General features: G+C 48.3%; 2 protein-coding genes across 2 annotated transcripts in view; both read left to right on the top strand.

Annotated features, from left to right (window-relative positions):
* Positions 1-11,542, top strand: part of GPATCH2L (G-patch domain containing 2 like) — a 196,788-nt gene extending 185,246 nt beyond the window's left edge. Inside the window, exon 11 of the mRNA XM_075926820.1 lies at positions 10,551-11,542. Coding sequence (XP_075782935.1) covers positions 10,551-10,681 — 131 coding nt within the window. The 3' untranslated portion in view covers positions 10,682-11,542. The remainder of the gene's footprint in view (positions 1-10,550) is intronic.
* ESRRB (estrogen related receptor beta) overlaps positions 1-26,523 on the top strand; it is a 185,612-nt gene that overhangs the window by 18,064 nt on the left and 141,025 nt on the right. The window lies entirely within an intron of this gene.

Here is a 26,523-nt window from a genome sequence, read left to right as displayed (position 1 = left end):
GCCTAGAAAGAGATGATGATATTGGATGGGTTTTCTGTCCTCCAGCTTCTTAAGTAATCTCAGGAATTTGTAGATTTGTGGCATGATTGCTAGTACTCCCTGGGATGTGGTGTTAACAGAACACCTGTGCTCTGCCCTTTGTCACATTCACAGAGACCGCCATCCTAAACAGTACGCCGTGTGAACAGGCTCAGGATGCTGCAGAGCCCAGTTACGATGGGAGTCGATGTGGTAGAATGCCTCTGAGCTTTGCTAGGAATCTCAGGTGTTTGAGGCAGAACTAGAATGGCTGAACTACCCACCTCCAGCAGTTTGTGATACTAATGTAATCACGAGACTAAGGCTCTGCTCAAATCAGGAAATTGTCCTGTATGCTTCTCTAACTGTATTGCACATAGTGATGGAGTAGATGCTTTTATGCTTTTTTTTTTTCTTCACTAAAGGGTCTTTCACCATAGAATCTGAGATGCCTCCTAAGGGCCACAACTTTGTCTTCAATAGAGCGGTGCCAATTTACAGTAGCTCCTGAGCGTCTGGCTCAGTGTGCAAAAAGCAAGCACCAGGGAGCAACTCCAGCAGTGCTAAAACCAGTGTCATGCTGCAGGCGGTGCTGTATTCAATGGAGCAGGAGTGGGTGGCAATGGGGAGCTGCCTTTTGTTGCATGAAGGACTTTCCCTCATGTGCAGCACTGTCTGGTCATTTGGGGTGGGGTTTTTGACTTCCTAATGAAGCCCAATTAGTGGTTCCTATTGTGAACAGGATATGGGGATTAGTGTGTCAATGGCTTGAACAGGTATGGCAAATCCTGTCTTCCCCAGGCCCTCTGATCTTCCATTTTATTCTTCCTCTTCAGTATGCATGGGGCGGCCCCTCTGAGACAATCCCCAGCAATTGTGTTAGTAACAAGGAATACACAATCTGTATTGCTCTTATGAGTCCTTCCTACTTTCTCCCAACTATTATTGTTTGTAATATGGCAGTGCCTAGAGTCCCCAATGAGGGATTTGGGCCCTGTTGTGCTGGACAGTGTACTAACAGCCCCTGCCCCTAGCATGTACAATCTAAATAGCTAAACGATAGCTCTGGGGCAAAGTTTCCCCTGAGTAGATTGGCCAGAGGTGCTGGGTGGATTGGCCAACTATCTGTTTACTTTCCAATCAACAAATTTCGCTGCATTGATAAGCAGCTTTGACCTGCACAAGTAGATGGGTGTGTTCAGTTGGATGGGATCTGGTGGGTTACTTCTCTGCTTCTAGTATGTACAGTTGGCATGTGAGCTGCTTTGCCTGCAGTTCCCTCTTCTTAAAACCAAAGTGTTAGCTGATGAGGCTGGCTGCTCTCAGCTGTTAGTAAAGAGCAAAGCCCCGTTACCTTGTATTGGCGGGGGTGGGGGACAAAGTGCTTATGGCTGAGAGGGAAAATATCAAGCCTTTATTCCTTTAACCAATGTGCTTGTCTTGACAGCCTTGTGCTGGGTGCTGCCTAACAGAGTATAGGCGACCTTGCTTCGGGAGTGGGAGGTGCAGAAGATCCTATGGGCATGTACAATGGACAGAGCATGCTGTACCATCTCCAGACTTCCTGGTACTGCTTGTTCAGCACCAGCAGCCTGCAACTCCCTTCCATCCAAGGATTGTTACAGCTATTCATTTCCTGTCCCTTTGTGCTCTAGCTCTCAGGACTAAAGTGTGGCCCCCTAAAAAGCAGAAGCAATGATGGGAGAATTGCCCAGCTCTCACAGCTTAAATGTTGTGAATGGTAGGAAGCTGTAGATTAACAGGATGTGTCAATGAGACAAGTCAGTGTGGGTCCCAAATGAGCTAGAAATGAGATGTCTCCATTCCGGATACTCCAGAACCTCCCTGCTTTGAGTTGTGCCCTGTGCCCCTTTAAGGTTGATTGTCTCCACTGGCCAGACCTTTGAGAGCACAGATGGTGACGCTCAAGAGTGGGATGATCATTCTCTTGTGGTTCGAACAAATGACTTGGAGTTAGGGCTCCTGGGCTCTGTTTTGCCATTGACTCAGAATTGGCTTGTCCAAGGTCAGACACCTTCTTTGTGCCTTTTTGTAAAACGGGGATAATCTTGGCCTGTTGTCAAGGAGAATTGAGGCTGAGTGGCTGTAAATCTCTCTGGGGTTCTTTGCCTCTATCTAACTCCTCTTCCAATGTGAGATACAGGAAGACACTCTGGACAAAACCAGTGGTGCAGCCTGACTGGATGCCAAGGCAATTCTAGCTGAGAACTGATGAACAGAACCTTTTTGGGGTCTTGAACTTCTCCCCCTCACACACGCTGTATCTTAGAGCCCAAACTGTTGCAATGTTAACAATCATTTGTGAAGAGGCTGGAAATCATGGCAACGGGCAGGAGAGGGAATATTAATGATCCAATTTCCAGGTGGGTTCCACTCCAAGGCCTCACCAGGCGATGTGCATTTTTAATCATAACAAACCAGAATGAGAAGGAGTCATTTACAGTGAGACAGCCTTGTGTCTGAAGCCGCAGAGTGTGATGTCATTTGTACCTCTGCCGGCTCCATAAAGGGCCCTACCGAATTCACAGTCATGAAAAAAGCATCATGGACTATGAAATCTGGTCTCTTTTGTGTGCATTTTACCCTGTACAATACAGATGTCACAGGGGAGACCAGCCTTGTTCAAATTAGAGAGAGAGAGAGAGAGAGGATCCAAAAAAGAGCTGCAGAGGGGTGGCAAGATTATTTTAGCAAGGATGCAGTATTGCCACCTTTACTTCTGTGGTGTCTTCAGAGCTGGGTGGACAGAGTGGTGGCTGCTGGCTGAGGGCCTATTCTATAGGCAGCAGCACAGAAATAAGGGTGGCAATTCCATACCATGCCATCCTTTCTTCTGCTCTGCTGCTGTTGGCGGCTCTGCCTTCATAGTTGGGATCCCAGCTCTTGAAGGCAGCATCGCTGCCAGCAGCAGCACAGAAGTAAAGATAGCAATACCATAACCCCACCTACAATAACCTTGCAACAACCGCAACAACTTCTTGTGTTAGGAGTTCTACAATTACACCACCATGAAATTTCAGGTTTAAATAGCTGAAATAATGAAACTTACAATTTTAATAATCATATGACCCTATTCATAGGCGCTGCAGTACAGGGTTTGAGGTGGAGCACTTTCCGACAGGAACCTGACCGCTCCAAACTGGGGCAGGCCTGTGACAGACATGGCACTACAATCCAAACTGGATCATATGCCTAATAGAAGCTTGATCTCTAGTGGGAAAGAATCCCTGGGAGGAAACCTGGAAGAACTTTAACTAGCCTGCACTTATGGGTGGAACTAGAGTCCCTTGAACTAGGAATCTTGGACAGAGTGGCCAGCCCTGCAAATTGGACCTGATCTGAAATGTGTAGAACCCTGAGGCAGTACAAGCCCTTCCCCAACAACCAGACAGCACCAAGAATCATAAGTCCTCCCTCAACAATGAATGGGCCAGAATCGAGAGTGAACCAGCCCCCAAATTCCATGTCTTTCAGGAGCCCTCTTATCATGCTGGAGAACCTTGCTGAGCTCTCTGTCAGACAAGGGACAGTATTGCTTCCTTGGTGGTGGTTACACTAGCCCCTTTTCAACTTTGTCCACATAATTCCTGGAAAGTGTCTTCTCTGACTTTTAGGGAGCATTAATTTCAGTCTAACTGATCTACTGAGAAGGAGCCTGTCTCATGACCAGTTTGTTTGACCCTTTCATTTCTAGAGGTAAGAATACTGAGGGAGTACAGGAGAGCCTAAAACATTCCCTCTTCCTTCTCTCAGGTGACTGAGCACTACCACTCCTTCCCACCACTATGGACTAGTGCTGTCTCTCTTTTGGAGCCCACCATCATGTGCTTCTGATGGCCAGAGGGAGTTGCTGTTGACTGGTGGGGAGCAATGCACTTCACAGGACTAAGTCTCTTTCTGCTGGCTTAGCAGGAGAGGCTCACAGCCTTGTCCTTGGTGCATGTGTTTGTCAGAGGAGTTGTACATTCCCACTCGTCTTCTAGTGTTTTGGGGTTTGTGTGCCTGGCCAGGGTCTCCTGGGATGTCCTTTACTTTCTCTTCCTACTCAGCTCCCATTCTGCTTGTTTCCTAGTTCCCTGCTACATGCTCTTGCATGGCTTCTCTGAGCACAAGTCCCTTTGCTTCTGAGGTTAAATACCTGCTAAGTCTTCTCTACTCGGGACTTCAGTTCAGTAGCTATGTCACCCTGTGATCAGCCCTCATCAGTGGATACAGAACTTTAGCTTTTCTGCTCCAAAAGCATAGGCCCTACCTCTGCAACGAAGAAGGAATCTCCTTAGCTTTATCAGTGTAGGGTTAATGACACGCAGGGACTGTTATTCCATCTAGCATAGGGAAGTAGTATCACATACATATTTCCTCACACCTTAAACACTTCTGTAGTTCTGAGGCTTCTCTAAAAGGGAATTGCTTTCCATTTCATTTCCACCGACCTGTATTTCTCCAGGTAGTAACAGGCCTTGATTAACCCCATGCATTGGATGCTGAAAGCTGTCACTTTGTTGCCATTTCTTATTGCCAGTGGATCCAGGGAGGAGGGCTAATATCTTTGTGTGTCCCTCGTGTGGCATCACTTGCTGAGTTTGTTGTAGGAGGAAGAAAAGTGGAAAGGGTGGCTGAGTTTTGATGTCCCAGTGCCTCTGCTTGTTAGTGAGTTGATCCCAGGGAAGCAGCAGATGAGACAAGTTGAGAAGGGCTGTTTACTCTTATCATGCCACTAAGCCATAACATGGATGGTAAAACTTAAACAACAGATAGCCTAGTAGCACCTTAAAGACTAACAAAACATGTAGATGGTATCACGAGCTTTTGGGGGCAATGCACACTTCTTCAGATGGCTAGAGTATTAAAAGTCCAGATCCAAGAATAAATAAGGGGGGAGGTGGAGAAAGAAGGGAAAAAACATGGATGGTGTTAGAGTATGGTCTCTGCTGTCCCAGTCAATCCCTTTACTATGGGCTGGGGATTAGACTCCCATGCTGCTCTGCTTCCACCACAAAGTGCTTTTTTCAGGAAAGGACAGTACCTAAAGACCACTGGGATCTGGAAAAGCAGAACCTGGCAAAGCCACATGTGCCAGGTGAAATCACAGCAGCCCTTACAGAATTCTTTTGCATTTGAATAAATGTTTCAGCATTCGTGGGAGAGCTGCTTCCACCTGAGCAGACAGTCAGTGTGTTGAAATAACAAGGGGACAGAGGTACCCTGTAATATACCAACTGCAGACATTGCTGCTGGCATGAGGGATCTGGTTTGAGATGAAGGGAGCACCCAAAGGCCATCCTTCCTCCTACACAACACCTTTTTGGGTTGTGGCATTGAAAACCTAACTTGTCAAAGCATTCATTGGGGGAGGGGTTTTTTCTCAGAATACTTGCCCCCATCTTATACTCTCCCCCCTTTTTAACAGGTGGATCTGATGAGAAGGAATGAAATGAACTGTTTTGAGCCCATGTATCTTCCAGCCAGATGTGATTTTTATGATCACTTTTTAAGCAAGATGGATATAGCTTGCTGAGTAGGCAGGCATTTATAATTGTCATCCAGGCAAAACTATTTACAGCAGCTCTGTGTGTGTGCGTGCATGGATGTGGAGGGTATGCCTGTATTGTGCATGCCTCTGTTTCCATACTCTAGCTGCCTGCCTCTGATTTAAGGGCAGGTTTTATTCCCCAGCTGCCTCAGGGCTCCTCTTTTCTGATTGCATTAAAGTCTCCGTAATTCTCCCCTCATTAATGATTGGCATATTTTTACCTCTCACTAGAGGAGCTTGGAGGCAACTCCCAAGGGGCCCTGCTCTCCAAATGAAACAATTTCATCCTGCTCCAGAAACGCATTAAAAAGGGTTTGTCAGGATCTTATCGCTAGTTAGGGAAAGCTAATCAAATTACTTCTATTTATTAGCTGCTGCAGCAATGTGTCATTCCATCAAGTACAGGTAGCGGGACAAGCTGGGACTGCACGGAGAGCTCCCCACAGCCAGTGCCCCTGCCTTACAGCACCTCCTATTGGAAGAGCAGGGACTGGTGCAGCTGTGTGCTTTGCAAACTCAGGGCTCTAGTTTCCTACCTTATGTTGCCCTCTGACTGTACCTAGAATAGTTGTGAGCATCCCTCAGCTAATGTTCCTGCCTCTTGCTTACAGTGCCTTCTGCCGGACCTGGAGTCATTGTGAGTACCTATGGCAGGGGGTGGGCAATAATTTTTGAAGGGGGGGCACTTCATGAATTTCGGAAGTGGTTGTGGGCCTCCTGGAAGGTGCGGGGCCTTGAGGTAGAAGGGGGCAGAGCCAGGATACTTCACATGCTCCACTGTGCCCACACTCCGATTGGCCTGGGGGTGGGGCAGCATGTGAAATCTTTGCCCTTCGCCCCCACCCTGCCAGGGGCACTCAAAGCCTAGAGAGAACTGCCAGTTGTTTTGAACAGCTAGCAGTTCCCTCTAGGTGCCAGGCACCCCTGGTGGCAGAACGGGACTTTGCATGTTCTTCCCACCCCGAGGCCAATCGGGGCCTGGGGAAGGGGGAGAGACAGAGCAGCCGTGGGCCAGACCATAGGGCTTGGCAGGCTGGACCTGTCCCAAGGAGGTTGTATTGGTGCCCCCTGCCTTATATCTTACTGTGCCCCCTAGTGGGGAAAACTGTGAGTCCAGTAGTTGTGAGCTCCTCCCTGCCAGGTCTGCTGCACTGTTCTTTACAGTCCCTCTCCTGCTGTTACTCTTCTCTTCTAGAAGTCTGAACTCCACGATAGGCAGTGCTTCTGCACTGTTCCCTCTGAGGCCAGTGGGTAATTTTGCACCTGACTGACCAGTTTCTGTGGCGACTGACAGTTGTTGGCTACAATTGCGATGTGGGCTATAGGATTTGTTTTTTGTCTGCCATGTTAAGCTCAGCGTTAGAGCAACACATTTTTATAAAACAATGAATGGTCCTGCGGCACCTTAGAGTAATAAAAATATCATGATAGTATCATGAGCTTCAGAAACGGGTAGTGCCCATGAAAGCTCACGATACTATCTACATTTTTTGTTCGTCTCTAAGAGAGAGGTTCCTATGCTCCTGCTATGGTGCCCAATTTTCAGACTGGGGTGTGTGTGCAAAGGGTGGTCCCTTAAGTAAGCATGGTCCAGCCAGCCAAGGGAAGGCAGGAGTGGCGTGCTGCCTGAGCCTCCCTCCTCCATGCTCTGGCTAGCTGGGGGAACGCTGAGGCTTATTTCCCTGCTTACTTGGGGGACCACAGAGTTGCATGCACACCGTTGTGGTCCACATTTAGGGGAAAAAAAGCATCCCCTTCCCCTCAGAAATTCCAACATACTGCCAACCCTTAGCATTCAAAACCCAAGTGTCTGGCCTTGAAAGATCACAAATGGTGTAAAAATCATGAGATTTTTCTTTTCAGAATAATTTTTAGGTTCTTAGTCTTCTGCCTTTTTGTACCACTAGGTGTCACATTTTCAAGTCCTCCTTGAGGGGGCAGGTATAGCTCAGTGGTTTGAGCATTGGCCTGCTAAACCCAGGGTTATGAGTTCAATCCTAGAGTGGGCCATTTGGGGATATGGGGCAAATTTATCAGGGATGGTACTTGGTCCTGCCATGAGGGCAGAGTACTGGACTCAATGACCTCTCAAAGTCCCTTTCAGTTCTCTTCTCTGCAACCAAGAAATGTCAACAGTTATTTAAAGCAGAGATAATTGCATGAGTCCAGGGGCTGGCAATTTAATAAATCCTCCAAATATTGTGAGGCTTGTGAGAAAATCACAAGAGTTAGCCACACTAAGGATGCTAAGACTGGCAGAACAGGAGAGACGAATATGAACTCCTTAAATGAATGATTTCTGACTCCTACATAAGCCATATATGCGGCACACATTTACTTTTCTGCCATATATACATACCCAGTATGCTTGTACCTGGGATGTTAGATGTTGGGTAATTGAATAGCCATGTAACTGCATGAAATCTTAGCGGTTACACGGCTATTTGATAGTCCCCGGAGGGTGGAGCCAGCAGCCAGTGCTCTCTAGCCCCACTCCCGGGGAGTTCCCTGCCTCCCCACGCTGCTGCCATTGTATTAGTTTAAAAATCTGCTTCCCATGCAAATCAGCTGCCTGCCGCCCCGCGCTACTGCCTCTGATACAGAGGCATCAGGTGGGGTGGCAGCATCCCCTGTCCATGGCGGTCCAAGCTCCCCTCAGACAGAGACTGCTGCGGGGAAGGAAGGAAGGAGGCGGGGGAGGCAGCCACAAAGCAGCTTCTGTCCATGACGGCTGGATCTGTCCAGGCTGTTCCTCGGCAGCAGTCCCTGTCTGTGAGGGGTCCTAGCTCCCAGTGGAGGGGGCTAGAACAGCAGATTCTATCCCTGGGGAACTTGGACCTTTGCTGCAGTCTCTCCTGTCCGTCCGCTTCCTCCCCCCCACTTCAAATATTCCCTCCCAATGACAGTGTGCACATGCTCACCCTCACAAAATGCACATGTCTATTAACATTCCATGCCTCTGGGGTAAAACTTCAAGAACATACAAAACATGAATTCACACTTTCTTATGATCTTGAAATTGGCACCAGTTTTTGCAACATACTTTATTGGGCTGTGCAAATGTTTTCAGCAAGTATGCTAATTTTCAATTGAAAATAGGCCCATTTCCTTGTGAAAATGGCCTTGCTTTAAAAAAAAAAAAAAAAAAAAACCTGAAAATAGCCATTTTACTTAAGTATGTGTATGAGTATAGTTGTGTAGAATTCCTGGTAATCATTTTGAATGGAAAAATTCAGCATTTCATTTTCACTTGCCCAAAATGCACTTCTTGGAGAATACAGATGCACAGGAGTGGCCTGAGGCTGGCTGCGGCAGCTGGCGCCCCAGGCGGAACGCGCAATTGGCGCCCCCGCCTGCAGGGCCATCAATGGACTGATGTCATCAGTCGGTGCCCCGTGACATCATCATCAGGTGCCCCGGGCGGAGGCGCCCTATGCGGTGGCTGAGTCCGTCTATAGCCATGGGCTGCCCCTAAAAATGCATGCAATGAAATGGTAAAAATTAAATACAAAACTTCCCAAAATGAAAACTGCATTTCATACACTAGTAATACAAACATTTGACTATGTATGTGAACCCCCCCCCCAACACACAAACACACACTGCCTCATCTGTATGCTCATAGAGGTAGCTTTCTCACACATGCATGCACATAGGTTTTCTGAGTGCACTGAAGTTGAAAACATTCCAGTACCCTGTCATTGTGGACACTGATGTTCATGGGTTGAGTAGGTGAGGGGAGTGCAGATGACCAGCTATTCTGACTCAGGTTGAATGCACTAAATGATCTTATGACTTGACCCTGAAGTGCTGCCTGTCAACAGGGCCCGCAGGTGCTGTTTATCAGGATTAGTGAGGGCTCTTGCCCCATCCGGCCATACAGTAAGCCACGCTGTGGCATCCTCATTATCCGGCACAGTTCAAAAGGCTGCCTGGAGTGGTCTATCATGTCCCACAAAAGGCTGCATCGATTTGGTCTGTCGGAGCATTTCCTGCGGTCCTTTTATATCTCTCTGCCTTGCCGTCAGTAATGAAGAGGCCAAGTACTGGATGCGTCCCAGACTTCTGGCTGCTGGGATTTCTTCATCTTCTCATCAGGATTTTAATTAGACACGTCCGAGAGGGCAGCACTGTGTGAGGGCAGGCGGGAGCTTTATCAAGTAGGCCACATCTTTAATTACTGTTTACTGACAGATAACAAGGCAGGGGTGGGCATGGGTGAAGTGGGAGGCAGGAAAAAGACAGCAGCCCCTGGAGTATCTACTCAGCAAGGGAGAAGGCCTCTCTCCCACATCCTGGAGAAATTATGCCCCATTTTCCATGCTGTTTACCTGCGATGAGAGAGCTGTTGTCTGGCTCCATTCTGAGGGGCTGTCTGGCTTGGTGGATGGATATGGATGATAAACGGGGTAGGGTTGGGGCACTGTGAAGTAAAAGTACTAGTTAGACTGGAGGAAATAAAGGAAAAAAATCATCCGATCTCACTGCACAATTGCAGCTAAAATATAGCCCTGCTACCACTTATGTGACTGATTTGATAGTGATCAAGTGCTGTCCCTCACTTCGATGACTCTGCTGGCTTCCCATTCACTTTAGGATTTGATGCAAAATCCTTGATTCTTTCCTTGATTTTAAACCCTTCTAGCTGACTTGGCAGGCCCATCTGGTGTTTTCCCTGCTCATGCGTCTCATCCAGCATAAACTTCTTTTCTGTCCCTTTGAGGATGCTCTCCACTGCTGGTATGAGAGCCTTCTCCTCTGCAGCTGCTGACATCTAGACCAGGCTCCCTGCAACTCTTCCTGTCTCTTCTCCAACTGTTTTTAAGTCCCATCTGCAGATTCCCTTTTCTCTCTGTTCTCTGAATCCACCTCTTCTTCCAGCTGGCATTTATTCTCCAACTCTAACACTATGGTCTCTTGGATAGTCCTGTTTGTTTGCTTTGTGTAATTATGCCCTGACTTTTTTGTGTTGTCTCAGGGCCTGGATTTGCCAGCTCCTTGGTGCTGAGCCAGCTCTACCTTATGTGTGCGGTGGCGCTGCTGTCTGCTCATCCAGCCTCAGAATGTGAGGCCAGTATGTATGGGGACCATCCCAGTGTGTTGAGTTGATTCCAGAATGGTGGCAGTTTCCGCCTCAGCCACTCATTAACCGGTGAGATTCAGCCAAGCCTCCAATCTGAATAAAGCCAGCTGATTGTTCTAATATAAGTGCCACTGGCCCTGCTCCATTTGGATCCAATACAAGTCAGCCCAGTGATTCCAAGGGATCAAAATACTGTTGCCTTTCCCTGTGGTCAGTGCCAGGGCAGGCTTCCCCTTCCCCCAGACAGACCCTGGCTGATCTGTGCAGAGTAGAGCCTGAAGGATGTGCCCAGGATCAGCAAGGACTCAGTAATTGGACTGTTGTTCTTTCATTTTGCTACGCAGTAGCAAGCAGATTATATAGCCCACACGCTATAGATTTCCTGTCATCCCTCATGAATCAAGCTCGACTGTCTTATTTACTGTCAGCCAGCGCCTGTGAATAACATCACCCGGGGATACACTCTCACGCACTTGTGCAAACACCCACTACAGAGTGGTTAGATGCACCTTTCAGTTGTAATTGCCCTCTCTCCCCTTCCTTTCATAATGTCTTCCTAACAAGACTTCATCAGAAAGAACAGCTCCTTCTTTTACCATCTGTATGAAATGGATGCAAACTTGCCTGTGACCAGGGCAGATATTATAATGTTAAAAGCAAAATCTGTGATATTACAATAGCATTGAGATCTAGAGTGTAATTGTGTGAAAGCCAGACAATTAAATTCATGTTCCTCCCACAGTTTTATTCCTAAACCTTTGTGTCTGGACATTCTTATTGATAAACTAGGCAAATATAACTTAGCTAGGGCCACGATAAGGTGGGTGCATAATTGGCTGGATAACCGTAGTCAGAGAGTTGTTGTTAACGGTTCTAAATCCTGCTGGAAAGGGATAACAAGTGGAGTTCCTCAAGGGTCTGTTTTGGGACCCGTACTGTTCAATATCTTCATCAATGATGTAGATATTGGGATAGAGAGTACGCTTATTAAGTTTGCAGATGATACCAAACTGGGTGGGGTTGCAACTTCTTTGGAGGATAAGTACATAATTCAAAATGACCTTAGCAAGTTAGAGAAATGGTCGGAGGTAAACAGGATGAGGTTTAATAAAGAGAAATGCAAAGTGCTCCACTTAGGAAGGAACAATCAGTTCCATACATACAAGATGGGAAGCGACTGTCTAGGAAGGAGCATGGCGGAAAGAGATCTAGGGGTCATAGTGGACCACAAGTTGAATATGAGTCAACAGTGTGGTGCTGTTGCAAAAAAAGCAAATATGATTCTAGGTTGTATCAACAGGTGTGTTGTAAGCAAAACTCGTGAAGTCATTCTGCCGCTCTACTCTGCACTAGTTAGGCCTCAGCTGGAGTACTGTGTCCAGTTCTGGGCGCCACATTTCAAGAAAGATGTGGAGAAACTGGAAAGGGTACAGAGAAGAGCGACAAGAATGATTAAAGGTCTAGAGAACATGACCTATGAAGCCAGGCTTCATGAACTGGGCTTGTTTAGTTTTTAAAAAAGAAGATTAAGGGGGGACATGATAGCGGTTTTCAAATATCTAAAAGGGTGTCACAAGGAGGAAGGAGAAAATTTGTTCCTCTTGGTCACTGAGGACAGGACAAGGAGTAATGGGCTTAAAGTGCAGCAGGGGAGGTTTAGATTGGACATTAGGAAAAAATTCCTAACTGTCAGGGTGGTCAAATATTGGAATAAATTGCCAAGGGAGGTGGTGGAATCTCCCTCTCTGGAGATATTTAAGAACAGGTTAGATAGACATCTGTCAGGGATGGTGTAGACGGAGCTTGGTCCTGCCTTGAGGGCGGGGGGCTGGACTCGATGACCTCTTGAGGTCCCTTCCAGTCCTATTAGTCTATGATTCCTATGCTTGCCAGCCATGGAGCTACATGTGACTTCAAGTTTCTTTGGAAGCAACATTTCTTATGAAAACGGTCAAGATTTTTCATTGCTCATCAGAAAGGAAAGATGGACTTGTGGCTGAGGTACAGTATTGGAAGTGAGGACCTGAGATCTACTCCAGACTGTGCCCAGGGTTGGTGCTAGACATTTTGATTTTTACGTTGACTTTAAAAAATCCCATATAAAAAGTTCGTAAGCACAAGAAATTCTAGATTAAAATCTCTGTCATAAGCAAAGATGCCATTTCCTTCCTCTTTTACATCACAGCTGTGATGTGGCAATGTATTTTGGTTGCTAGCATGGTGATCAAGCCAGTGGCTTTTCATCTCTGGAACGGTAAGTTGAAACCTAGATTTGCCACACCGAAAACAAGTTTGGGAATCTTCTTCTACAAAAATTTTTGGTTTAAAAATGCTGTTTTGGCAACAAGATACATTTTTGTAATTTCATGTCAATTTTACCTACTTGTATTGGTCAGAAAAAATTGAAATGCTTTTGTTTCAACAGTTCCGGAATGAAACATTTCAGGATTTTTTTGTTGTTGTTCAGAATCTACTTGTTTTAAGATTTTTCTCTTTTTTAATAAAATTAAATAAAACATTTTAAAATGGGTAAAACACATAACATTATTTGATTTTTTTTTTTTTTTTTAAATTTGGCTACACAAAATGTTTGCAAGTGAACTGAAAATTCCATTGTTTGTCCAGCTGTGTTCCAAAGTGCCTTTATTACAAAATTATCAGACAATTATCTAGGGATGGCATTCTGTGTAGGTGCATTGGCAAAACTGACTGTGAGAAGCTTGCATAATCTGTACCTGCACTGTGCCTGTTTCTCCCTTTTGTAACCTGTGACTCCCTCTCAGTGGTGAACGTAACTTAAAATTTCTTAGAGGTGCTGTTCTATTGCAACCTGGTTCCCTGCCAGCTGTTTAAATAGCTCCCTGCTGACCTTTGCTGAAGCTGTGCACCAGGGCACACCCACTTACTTTCACTTAAGTGCCCTCTCTTTTTAAAAATTCCCTTAATACCTTTTCCCACTCTCATCTCTTCATCATCCTCACACTAGGGATGTTAATTTCAGTTTACTCAACTAATCAACTAGTATAAGCGGGGGAGCTGCAGCAGGCTTAGCTCCCGTCCTGGACGCTAACCCCACTGAGCTTCTGCCTTTTTTAAATGTATTAAGAGCCTACTGGCTCTTAATACATTTAAAAAGCTAAAGTGCATCAGGAGGGACCCAGCATGAACCAGTAATCAGCTGTCCCGGCTCGCACGGGTCCCCCCTCTGCACTTCTGATTTTTAAATTTATTAAGAGCCAGCAGGCTCTTAATACATTTAAAAAGCAGAGGCGCAGCTTCTGCGACTGGGCACGAGCTAGGAATCAGCTGATTTCTGGTTTGCGCCTGGTCCCTACTATCCGCCTGTCCCCCATGGAGATGGTGCTGGGAGGAACCGGCTCCCCCAGCCCTGGATCCTGCTCTTCCTAGTCAAGGGACTAGTCAACTATCCAATAAGCTTTTGCTTATCAGATAGTCAGCTAGTTACTTACATCTGTACTACACATGTTTTTCTTAAGCTCTACATATATGAAAAGATTCAATCCAAGTGCCCCTTCAGTCAGGACAGAGTGAGGTAAAAGGGGGAGGAGATAGAAATAGTGGTGACAAGAGGCTCTGTGAGTTGAAAGCTGCTGCTGAGCAGGAGGAACTCTGGTGAGCATCCAGGCAGGCAGGCAGATGCTAAGCCGGATGTGGCACTAACAAAGGAGAAGGGAAATAAACAGCAACAAAATCTGTTCCTGTGTGTGGTCAGAGGGAAAGGAAAAGAAGTGAGTGCCTTCAGCTGGGAGCCACCATCCACACAGGAGCACAAAATCTAGTTTCCCCCAGGAAAAAATAAAACCCGTCCATCAAAATAGTGTAGGACCAGATCCTTTGCTAGTACCAGTGTTGCTCCATTGACTTAAAAGAGCAATGCTGCTTCATACTGACTCAGCATTCTGATCAGAATTTCTTGCCATTCTTTAGGGCCTTCCATATAGAGCTCTCAAAACATTTTACAAACATCATCATTCCCATCCCTCTGCCTCCTCACAATATGAAGCAGGTCAGGATTATTTTACCAATGGGGAAAACTGAGGCAGAGAGGGAACTGACTTTTGTTTCGGGATTCTAACTTCTGGTATTATCACTTCTTCTACTAGGCCTGCTCCCTTCCTTAATGATCTGCAGTTTTGGAAATGAGTGACAGAACTCTACAAATCAGGGACAGATGGCAAGACAGAAAACTTCCTAAAGATGCGGGTACAAAATACATAGCTGGGTCAGCACAGTGCACACATATATACTTGCTGTACTGGCAAACTTGGTCACATCTGTTTTGAAAATAGTGCCCGTGGGCATCTCCCCCAAAGCAGGGCAGGCACCCTGCCTTCTGGACAACAGAATGGAGCTGGTAGACTAAGCCAGCACACTAACTGCAGGGGATGGAGCATTTTTGCCTCCATCCAGCCCCTTGTGGCAGCGTGGACATAAGGTTTGGCTTTGGGCATTATGGGAACTACATGTGTTGAGAGGCAGAGAGTCTCACTCTTTACAAATCTGTCAAGCAGAAAATGTCTGTTTGCTACTTTGGATCCAGGACCTAGGTGAAAAGAATAAAAGTGAATTTAACTTCCAGAAGGAGAGAAATCATCTCACTTAGTAGGAGGCAGAGGACAAATGAGACCTAACGAGGGGAAGGGGGGCACAGGGAAGATGCACCCATTTGAATTAATTATTAATGTTCTCATTTTTGTCTGTTGGAAATAAAGATTTTTTTTGACTGTCTCAGTGAATCCGTGACATGGGATCGCTCTGTGACATTGACCATGTCTTTGAGAGAGGCAGCACCCTCTAGTGGCCAAGGATATTCCAACATCACCTGTCTCTGGCAGGCACAGTCCCAGCATGCAAGGTTTGGGCTCTGTTGAATGGAGATCACAGAGAGGCTCAGTTAATTCAGGTTGCTGTTGTCACTGCTGTGAAAGCTCCAGCACCTGCAGAAGAATGAACAGGATCTGTCAGAGTACGTCTACATGGCAGCATTATTTTGGAATAACTGAGATTATTCTGAAATAACATAGTGTGCATCTACACTACAAGCCTTTATTTCAAAGTAATGTCAAGCTGCAGGACTTCTTACTCTGACTCCTGTAACCCTCATTGCATGAGGAATAAGTGAAGTAGAAGACAGTGTTCTTCCTTTGACTTCCTGCTGTGTGGACAGTAGTGGTGTTAAAGACTAGTTGACTATCCGATAAGCAAATGCTTATCAGATAGTAGTCAACTAGTCAATTCCCCTCCCCCCCAGCTGCTTCTGTCAGATAGAGGTAGCAGTGTGTGGGGCTGCCACTTTGAATTGTGCCTCAGCGTTTCAAAGGGGGCAGCGCTGCACAGCTGATCCCGGGGTCAGCTGGGAAGTCCCCCGCTAACCCCGGCTCCACATGGCATTTCAAAGCAGCAGCGCAGCATGGAGCCCAGGGTCAGTGGGTCCCTGCTCTCTGTCCCCCACTCACCCAGGGCTCCATGCTGCGCTGCCACTTTGAAATGCACAAGAGCCCATGCTGGGGACTCTTGTGTATTTCAAAGCAGGCACATGAGTGCAGCCCAGAGCCAATGCAGAAGTGCCTATCGAGTAGTTGATGGAAATTCCATCGATTATGCAGCTAGTCAATTAATTGGTAGTTAACATCCTTAGTGGACAGTGCCTAAAGCTGAGTTAAGCTATTTCGACTTCAGTGATGCAACTGAAGTAGCTGAAGTTGCATAACTTAATTCGACTTTAGCCCTGCTGTGTAGATGAGCCCTCAGGGATGGAGGGAAATGGAAGTTTCATCAATACATTCTCCTCTCCCTTCTCAGACTTTTTGAGTCTCTGAATTTCAAGCCAATCGCTTTTTCAAACTTCTCTGTCCCTCTGGAAATGGTTGTTGTGTGCTGTGCTGCCACTTAGTTTGGAAGCAGCTTCTGTCCGAACTCCCCACACCCAAACCCAGTTCAGTTTATGCTCATCCCAGAACCTGCACCAAGAATCAGTTTCTAGCGAGGGCTAAAATCCAATGTGGGTTCTTTGCCTAGAGCAGGCTGCATCCTGAGTCTGTCATCTTCCTCCTTACTTCCCAAGGGCATCCAAGTCCATTTCCCAGTTCTCACCAATCCAGGTTTGGTTCTTTTCATTCTCCCAAGTGCCAGAGTCTGTAGCCTTGCAGGGAACACAAGTATTCAGATCAGGTTTCCTTTCTCCTTCCCCTAAGTGGATTAACAGGCTGAGGGGATCGTCTCTGCCTGCCTCACTCAATCTTCATTAGCTACCGTTTCACCAGCCGCAGTGACATCCTGAGCTGGATGGTTATGTTTGACAGGAGCAGATTCTGGTCCAGCCTGTATACCAGCAAAGGGCACTGGTTCCCTCACAAAATCTGCTTGATAGCAAGGCTCTGTGACCATTCCTGGGGTGGGTCCAGGAGCCTAGCTGAGGAGGAACCACCATACCTTCTTGAAGAGATTATTACAGTGAAAATCTACTACCAGAATCACCTGGGTGAATCTGGCATGTCGGCCCTTAGTGCTCATAGTGACATGCTGATGTCATTGGAACCAGGGAGATTTTCCTGATTATTATTATTATTATTTATTTGAAGTTGTGGGTTTTCTTGCTATGGGAACTTCTCTCTCTAGCATAGAAGGAACATGGGATAGTCCTGGGGCACTCAGCTCTTGTTCTTAAGCTATTACTTCTGGGCACCATTTTTTCTAATAAGTGTTTCTATGGGTATGTCTACACAGCAAAGTTACTTCGAAATAACAGCTGTTATTTCAAAATAACTGTACTAGCATCTACACAAGCCAACCGCTATTTCAAAATTAATTTGAAATAGCGGAGGGCTTATTTTGAAATAGGCACTATTCCTCGTGAAATGAAGTTTACCAATTTCGAAATTGCTATTTCGAAATAAGCACTGTGTAGACGCTTATTTCAAAATAGGGGGCCTCCAGCCCTTCCCAGGGTGCCCTGGTGGCCACTCTGGGCACAAACAGGAAAACTCCTCTCCTCCCTCCCTCTCCTGTAGCCCTTAAAGAGGTAGAGTCTGGCTACATTCTTTTGTGGCTAGCGCCAGCCCAGAGCCACTCTGCTGCTGCCCCTGACCCAGGCCGCAGCGTGAGCCAGTAAGCCACTGGCACCCAGCCCGCCACCGCTCCCCAGGACCAGTCTGCCAGCTCCCAGGACCCTTTCCTGGTCCAGTGAGGAGATCATGGACCTGATTGAGGTTTGGGAGGGATGCCACCAAAGTCCATGAACTCTGCACTAGACAGAGGAACGTGGCCGTCTACAGGCGGATGGCTGCCAGCCTGGCCACCAAAGGCCACATCTGAACCCAGGAGCAGATTCAGATGAAAATTAAGGAGCTGTGGCAGGCATATGCCAGGGCCACAGGGGGCAGTTCTCAAGCAGGGGCAGACCCAGAGAGCTGCCCCTATTTGGATGCCTTGGACTGCATGGGGGGGGTGCCTCCCAGGTGGTCATCGACCCTGGGACAGAGGGCCCTGACCAGGGCACGGACGAGGAGGAGGGCCAGGAGCCGCAGGAGCCCGGAGGGAGCATGCCGTGCAGCCGAGGCCCCTGAGCTGTCCCAGCGGACCTGTCACCGGTGTCGTCCGAGGCTGGGGAGGCAACAACATGTGAGTACTATTACTGTCCCCTTATGTGGGGGCAGGAGGGGTGGGAGACCAGGGACCGCTTGCGTGGGCCCTGCTGGCCACAGGGTGCCCTGGTGCTTTCCTGGGCGCAGCTCACGCAGCAATCTGTGCATGTGCTGTGCCACCCCTGGGCACGTGGCCCCAGCTGATTGCCACACAGGGACCATAGCCTGTTACCTATACGCGTGTATGTTTGAAGGAACATGATGTGCTCCTGACCCCAGGGTGGGACACCGCCCTCTCTCCACAAGCCCCCTCTACACAGAGGCAGGGGACATCCCGCCTCCCTCAACAGACCCACACCACATACCCATGTCCCTGTTCTGTGGACTCCTGGGCCAGCACCTACTCCCAGGGATAGCAGGACATCTCGAACATGGCCTCTGTGCTAGCACATCAGCTCTGATAATGTGGAGACCTGTCGTCCCAGCAGAGGGGGGCTGGGCTTGACCCACTGTGTCCCCAGGGATAACTGACCACCTCTCTTGTTTCTCCACAGCTGCACCAGCTGCAAGTGCAGGGCACACCACCCCGCTCAAGGCCATCATCCTGCACCCAGCATGCTGACCCGTAACCAGGAGAAGTACGAGCGGCAGCACCAGGGGATACTGCAAGGCCTGCACCGCACTCTGGACTACTGGGTGCATGAAGACCTGCAGCTCCGGCAGGAGAGCTGGCAGGAGCTGCGTGCCCAGGGCCATGCCATCTGTGACCACCTGCAGACCCTGGTGCAGAGATTGCTGCCTCCTGCTGCTCTAGCCCCTGCTACCGCCCCCCCTCCCGCTCCTGCTCCCCCTCCTGCTTCCTCTCCCCCCTCCCCTGCTGCGGGGACGCCGAGGCCCCTGCACCCGCAGTGCTGGGAGACAGGTGGGCCAGCAAGACCCTCAGCCCTGAGCTTCTCCTTCCCTTGCCTCCCCCTTCCAGCTCCCTCCTCCCAGGCTTGGCACCCTCCCGCCTTCCCCCCTCCTGCCTTCATTCCCTGCCCCACCCACCCCAGTTTTGTTCAATAAAGGGAGTTTTTCTTAAACACATGTCTTTATTGTACATCAGAAGGGGGTTAGGGAGGGGTAAGTATAAGGACGTGAGGGTGGAATGAGGCACAAGCCCACAGTGGGGCACACCAGGGAGACTTTAGTCCTCCTCCGGGTGGAAGCTCTCCCACAGAGCCTCCCAGATATGGACAGCCATGCGGGTCTGTGTGTACAGGCTGGCCAAGTGCTCGGTCTCTGCCATCCAGACTGTCAAGAAAGGCTCCCTCTTCCTCTCTCTCAAATTGTGCTGTGCACAGCACGCTGCCACCATGTGCGGAACATTCCGCTCGGAGAGGTCCAGGCGGGTGAGGAGTCATCTAAAACAGGCCTTCAGCCATCCGAAGGCACCCTCCACCATGATGTGGGCCCTGCCAAGCCTGGCATTAAATGCCTGTTGGGGAGGATTGAGGTGTCCCGTGTAGGGCTTTGTGAGCCAGAGGTGTAGGAGATAGGCTTCATCTCCCACCAGGCACGTCTACATCTCTGACCCTGATATGGCGGTTGGGGAAGAGAGTCCTGGCGTGCAGCCTCTGGAAAATGGAGTTGCGGTACACACGTGCATCATGTGCTTTGCCAGCCCAGCCCATGTTGATGTCCACAAAGTGGCCCTGGTGGTCAGACACAGCCTACAGGGAATGGAAAAGTATCCTTTGCGGTTGATATAGAGGGAGGCCTGGTGTTCTGGCACACGGATGGGGATGTGTGTCCCGTCGATAGTCCCCCTGCAGTTGGGGAAGACCCCATGATCACCACGTCCACATCGGCAAGGCGGATGATTCTGCAGAGCAGCACTCTATTGATGGCATTGACCACCTGCAGACGGACACACAAAACCGAGAGTCACTGAGGTGCCAGGGTGGCTGAGAGTGCTCCTTCCCCGCCACTGCCCTGTGCCCCCACTCCTCCTGCAATCCTGGCCACCATGGGCAGTCCTTAGTGCAGGTGGGACAGAACAAACCCTCCCGTGGAGGGGACTTGCACCACCTCCCCCCCCTTTCCCCTAGGGCAGCCCATCCCCTCCTTTCATCCCTCTCCTGGCACAGTGGCTAGAGACTGCCATACCTGCGTGAGTACTGCTCTGACGGTAGTTCTCCCCATGCCGAACTGGTTCCCTATCGGTAGCTATCTGGCGTGGAGAGCTTCCAGAGGGCGATGGCCACACGCTTCTGGAGGGGATTGGCGGGCCTCGTGTGTGCCTCGTCACCACATAGCAGGGGCGAGCCACTTGCAGAGCTCCATGAAGGTGTCCTCCTTCATCCTAAAGTTCTGGGTCCATTGTTGGTCTCCCCAGCGCTCCAGGACAATGTGGTCCCACCAGTCGCTGCTGGTGTCCAGATGCCAGATGAACTAGTTTAACTCAAATCAGTTTAAAATTGCACTTTACACCAGTGGTCACCAACAAGTAGATTGGATTCTACCAGGAGGTCTTGGAGCCTCTGACAGGTGATCCTGACTGGTTTAGCCAGGAAGCTCTCATGCTCCGGCACTTCAGTTGCCCCTCCACCCACTGTCATGCTGCTCCTGCCCTCTGCCTTGGAACTGCCCCCCGGGAGCATCCTGCAGGGTGTGGAAGGGAGAAGAGGGGAGACGCTGATGTCAGGGTGTCCCTCCTCCCACTTCTGTAGCCTATCTCCACACAGAGAGAAGGGGATGGAGGGAGCTTGGCAATGCAAATCTCTGTCACTCTCGCACGCTGTGTGTGTGTCTGTCATTCTCACAAACACATACTCCTTCACTCTCATTTGCCAACCCAACACATACATGGGGGGTGGTTGTTACTTCTTTTACTGCTTGCAAAGTGTGTTATTTTTAGGTTTTGGCTGGTCTGTTCATTTCATAAAGTTCATTTCTCTGTCATGCTTAAATGTAATTCTTTGAGTAGTGAGTTCTAAAATGCCTAACCTGGTGTGGCTGGAGTAATTATCCCTGTGGTAATTGCTGCTCTTGGAAGAGGCTGGTATGTCCCTGCAACCTCTGAGAGAGGCAGAGCAGGGGGTCTCCACATGCTGTCCTTGCCTGCAGACACCACTCCTGCAGCTCCCATTGATCAGTAATGGGGAACCATGGCCAGTAGAAGCTGTGGGCTCAGTGCCTGTAGATGAGGGGCAGCACATGATGCCATGGAACCATTGCTGTACATGCCAGCCGCTTTCAAGAGTGGTGCAGGGCCAGGGCAGCAGTAAACCTGCCTTAACCCCACTGCTCCACCACCCAGAAGCCCTCTCAGTTAAACGGTGCCTGGCCAGAGCCTGCTTCCTGAACCCCTGTCTCAGTCCTGAACCTCCTCCTACACTCAGCTTCCTGCCCCAGATGTGAGTCCTCCTGCACCCAAACTCCTTCCCAGAGCTTGCACCCTCAAGCCCCTCCTTGACCCCAATCTTCCACTCTGGGCTAAGCCTGGAGTGCCTCCCACACTTCAGACCCCTTGGCCCAAGACCAGAGCCTGCACCCCTACTCCAGCCTAGTGAAAGGGAGTGAGGATGAGGGAAGTAGGGGGATGGAGTGAGCCTGGTGCCGCCTCGGAGGAGGGGTGGGAAGGAGGTGGGGTAAGGGTATTTGGGTTTGAGGTAGATCTTACATTGCAGTTAAATTGAAAAAGCGATCTTGTGGTTAAAAAGGTTGGAGACCACTGCTTTACATTATACTTATTCATCTTTCTCATGTAGACAGCCTAAGCCTCAAGTAGAGGATGTTGTGGAAGAGGAGCATGGCTAACACTTGGTCCCACTGAATGGCTACCAGTTAGGGATGTTTCATATCGGTTAATTGAATAGTCGATTAACCTCATGAATTCTTCATCGTTAGTTGACTATTCTATAGTCCCTGGGGGTGAAGCTGGCAGCCAGTGCACTCCAGCCCCACTCCCAAAGAACCTGCTGCCATTCTGCGCTGTTGCCTTTGTATTAGAGGCAGCAGCATGGGGCGCCAGGTGGGACTTGATCTGCAAGGGGAGACAGTTTAAAAAACAGCTCCCCTCATGGACCAACTGCCTGTTGCCCCACGCTGCTGCCTTTGATACAGAGGCAGCAGTGTCGGGTGGCAGCAGCCCCTGTCTGGGGAGAGGGCGGAGCTGAGCACCTGGACCTGGAACTGAGCCTGGCTGCCTGCCCACCTGGCTCCTAGTACACTTTAAATGCAGAGCCACAGTGAGGGTAAGTCCTGGACCCAGCACGAGCCAGGACTGAGCTGGGCTGCTGGCCAGCCTGCTGAAAAATTTACTGGCAAGGGGGGGAGGGTAAAGTATGTAGTCTATAACATTAACCTATAAGCTTTTGCTTATTGGTTAATTGACTACACTATTACATCCCTACTACCAATGTGCCGTGGATCATTATGGGTATCGCTGCCCATCTTGGGCTGAAGTCCACGTTGGGGGAGACACCATACTCAGTGAGATGATCTTTCAGAGGCACTGACAACAGTAAAGCCTTCTGCTTGTTAAATGGATGACCGTGTATTCAGTTTGTCTGATTACATTTCTGCAAAAGTGAGGCATGTCTATATGACCTTTCAAAAATTCCAGTGGAAAGGGTTTTTTAAACAAACAAATGTTCCCCTGCCATTTTTGCAACCCAAACATTGCAGCAGGATGCTAGTGTATGGGAATCTGAAAGCAAGGTTAACTAGAAAACGCAAGAGCAAAGTTGTCTGTTGCTCAATCCAGTGTGGGAGAAAAACAAGTAGTAAACAGCTTGAGTGGAAACAAGATTTTTAAAACTTTAGGATTTTGTAATCTAAACCTTTATTAGAAAGATCAGGGATCATCTGAATATCCCTAACAATGTTTTTAACCCACAAAAATCTAATAACCCTCTGCCATGTAGGAAATGGGAATGGGCTTAGACTCATATCACAGCCATTTCTAGACTCACAAGTCATGGTAGTCAAGGCAGCACAACTGTGGGGTTTCCAAGAGCGAGCCCTGATTCTTTCCCATTATAAGCTCATCAGGACAGGGACAGTCTCTGTATCTGTCTTTTGTCCAGGCCTGAGCAGGCTATCATCATATAGTGATGAGCACAGAGTGAGAAACAAGATTTGTTGTCACATCAACCCTGAAAATGTGGCTGGTCCCTTCAGAAATAAATGGATAGTAAAGGGAGACCCCTTTGAAAGCATGAATAAAACAGATCTAATTGGATATTGCCTTTGATTGAAATTGGGGGAGGGGCTGGAAGGCTTGTCCTCTTTTAACCTTTCCTGGTAGTGCTTTTTCTTTTCAAGGGATCCCAAATAGCCAAATTATTGAGACTTTACTCATAATTGAAATGAAGCCACCTCTGGAGTGGAATTCAGCAGCGTTTAACAGCACCCAGCAACACTTTACAACAGTTCAAGATGGGAAGTGAAAAAGAATGGTGTATCCAATGGAACTTGCTGGCGAAACAAAAGGAGGCAAAAAGAAATCACCAGGATTGAACAAGATGAGCTGTCCCATTATTTATTTGCCAGATGTGTGTCTGAAGTAGTAATTCTCAGACTTCCTCTTCCTCCTCAGTACATTATCTCCTTGCTAATGAATTCGAGGCAGTCATAAAATAGGACAGAATGTAAGATTGCCAGATACTTTCACAAAAAATACTGAACATGGCAGGGAAAAAAATTGGTTGAGGCAAAAAAAAAAAAAAAAAAAAACAACCAAATGCCAGACACAGCAGGGAAGGAATGTCCCAAGCAGCCTTCTGTCTGAGAGAAATATTTTACATGTCTGGTATTTTCTGGGTTTTTTACTGGACAGAGGCCACAAATACCGGACTATCTAGGCCAATACCGGACACCTGGCAACCCTAACAGCATGGGATGTTCTAGCCATTGCTATGTTTAGGTGTAGGAACCTGATTGGCCAAGTGCAGCCTGCTGGCTCTTTTGAGTCTCTGCTCCAGGCTAACACCTCACAATGGAAAGAACCCATGTAGCTTACTATTCAGTGCCATTGTACATCCATGTCCCCGTGACATCAGAGTCAGATTACCATGGGAACACGGCTTCCCTATGACTCTGCTAGAAACATCATAACTGTGTTGCTGGGGGCATAATTATATGTCACTGTAGCTCTTTTTTTAAAGGAAATGTATTGCTGATGAAAGGTGCTGTGCTGGATGGAAGCAGGAACTTTTTGAATGTAGCAAATAATTCCTCTGTTGCTGATTTGGTGAAAGGAAAGAAAACTGCACTAGAAATTTCAAAGTTTTCAGGGCAAGAAATTCCTGATGCTTTTATTTATTTATTTCCCCTAGTGTGTCCTAATGTTCCCTTGTGAGTGATCTTGCACCCCTACCTTGACATCTTGGTATATGTGGCAAAATCTGGGCTATTTAAATGTGGGTTGGATCTGGGTGATGACTTGACCTGCTTTTTAAGCAGCAGGATCTGGTAGCCGATAGCTCCCTGAGTGGCTTTTGCCAGCTGTGAACTGATTTGAGTGTGTCTGCTGGGAGTGTCAGGTCTTTGTCCTCTCATTGGAGTTCCCTCCGTCACACATGTCTATTAAACACTTGCCAAGTCCCTGGAGGCACTTGCTCTGTGTTTGAAGGGAAGCAGCCAAACTACCAGCAAAGAGAAAAGCCTTTGTACACAAGCATGGTTGCTCTAAGGGGACTTAATTGAAAGCTAGTCAGAGCCTGCTGGGTATGCTGGGTGCCCAGAGCTTGTGTGTACACCGTCGCTCGGGAGGCCTGTTTGATGCTTTCAGTGGCCTTTGCTGTTTTCTCACTGAAGCTCCTGCACAGTCTGTATGGCATGGGCACTCTGGACATGAATTGTGTTAACTTTCCTGAGACCCTGACCTAAGGAAACCTCTGGAGGATTCCAAGGAGCTCCCCACCCCTCCTAAGTCTTCCCAAGTGGAAATGTCTGGCCCTGGGGAAAGGAACTTGATAAATAAATAATCCCCTCTGTCTGTCCTCATCAGCCCATAGAGTTGAGATTGCCCCTCTGTGGCCAAATTGCTTTGTTTAAAATGGCTTTTAGAGCAATTTCACTCTCATCTGATGCCCCAGCTCCTTCTCTCTGTGGAAGAGCAATTGCTTCTCTTCAGAGAGTTTTTTGGATCAGCAGTGTTCACCTAGTGAAGCAGAGGGTATTTAATCCCTTAGCTGCTCCTGGATCCTGGGTATCCCTCTCAGCCCCCATCAATTACCTAGGGAAACTGGTCAGTTGAGTTGTGACTTGCGAGTGCTCATGCTGACCACACACAGTGCTCTGCTAAGTAGTGAAGAGCAAAGTGCCTCCCCACCCTCCACCCTGAGTGTTCCCCTTTCCTCTGTGTTCAGCGTCTCCTCTTAGTTTAATTGACACTGGCATCTCAGCAGTGAGTGCATTTGCCAGCCACACATGGAAATTGTTCCAGTAACATTGGCTTAGGCCATTGGCACTTGGGGGATACTCTGGTACTTTCCCTCTCTCACCCCCTTCCTTCTGCCGGATATTATTGCAGTACGCAGCTAATTGTCACCCATTGTGCCAGAAACTCACAGGGCAAGTCTGAGGCTCTCAGGTATCTCACAGTTAATTAACTAACTAGCCGCCACAGTGCTCCATGATGAGATTACTGCTGGAGAGAGTAAGGCAGTGAGAGGTTAAATTCCTTGTCCCAGGCTACCCAGGGACTTAGATTTGGAGACAGAACCCAAGGAGTCCAGCCCCCAGCTCTAATGATGAGACAACAGAAAATATTTGTGTTAGTTGTGCTGCTCCATGGACATAATACGAATCCAATCTGTTGCACAACATCCTACATCCATAGCTCTCAGTGCCTTACAAAGGAGATCAGTATTTTTACAGATGGGGAAAACTGAAGCGCAGTGGGGCAAAGTGATTTTGCCTGAGGTGATCCAGCTTACTGGGAGTAGAAACCAAGTCTCCCGAGGCCAATTCACTGTTCTGGTCACTGGGCCATACTATGTAAACTTTGACTAGTGACCCCATCGCAGATACTACTATAGTAAGCCCAGGTAATAATGCCCTTCGCAATAGTGAACCCAGGGCTATAGTGAACCTGGTCTCTGAATCCCATCACTGCAGGCAGGCCAGAAGTAGGGGGCTGAGAGCTCTGGTGGGAAGCTGACAGGTCCTTTTGGCCCAAGGTCATGACCAGGGACGACCTCCGTCCATGGAGCCTGTTGCAGAACTGGAGGAGCACTCTGTCTCAAGGCAACCCCAGAGCTGGATGAGCATTC

The sequence above is a fragment of the Pelodiscus sinensis genome, chromosome 4 (genome assembly GCF_049634645.1).
Source record: "Pelodiscus sinensis isolate JC-2024 chromosome 4, ASM4963464v1, whole genome shotgun sequence".
Taxonomy (NCBI): domain Eukaryota; kingdom Metazoa; phylum Chordata; order Testudines; family Trionychidae; genus Pelodiscus; species Pelodiscus sinensis.
This window is presented reverse-complemented; position numbering and strand designations above follow the sequence as displayed.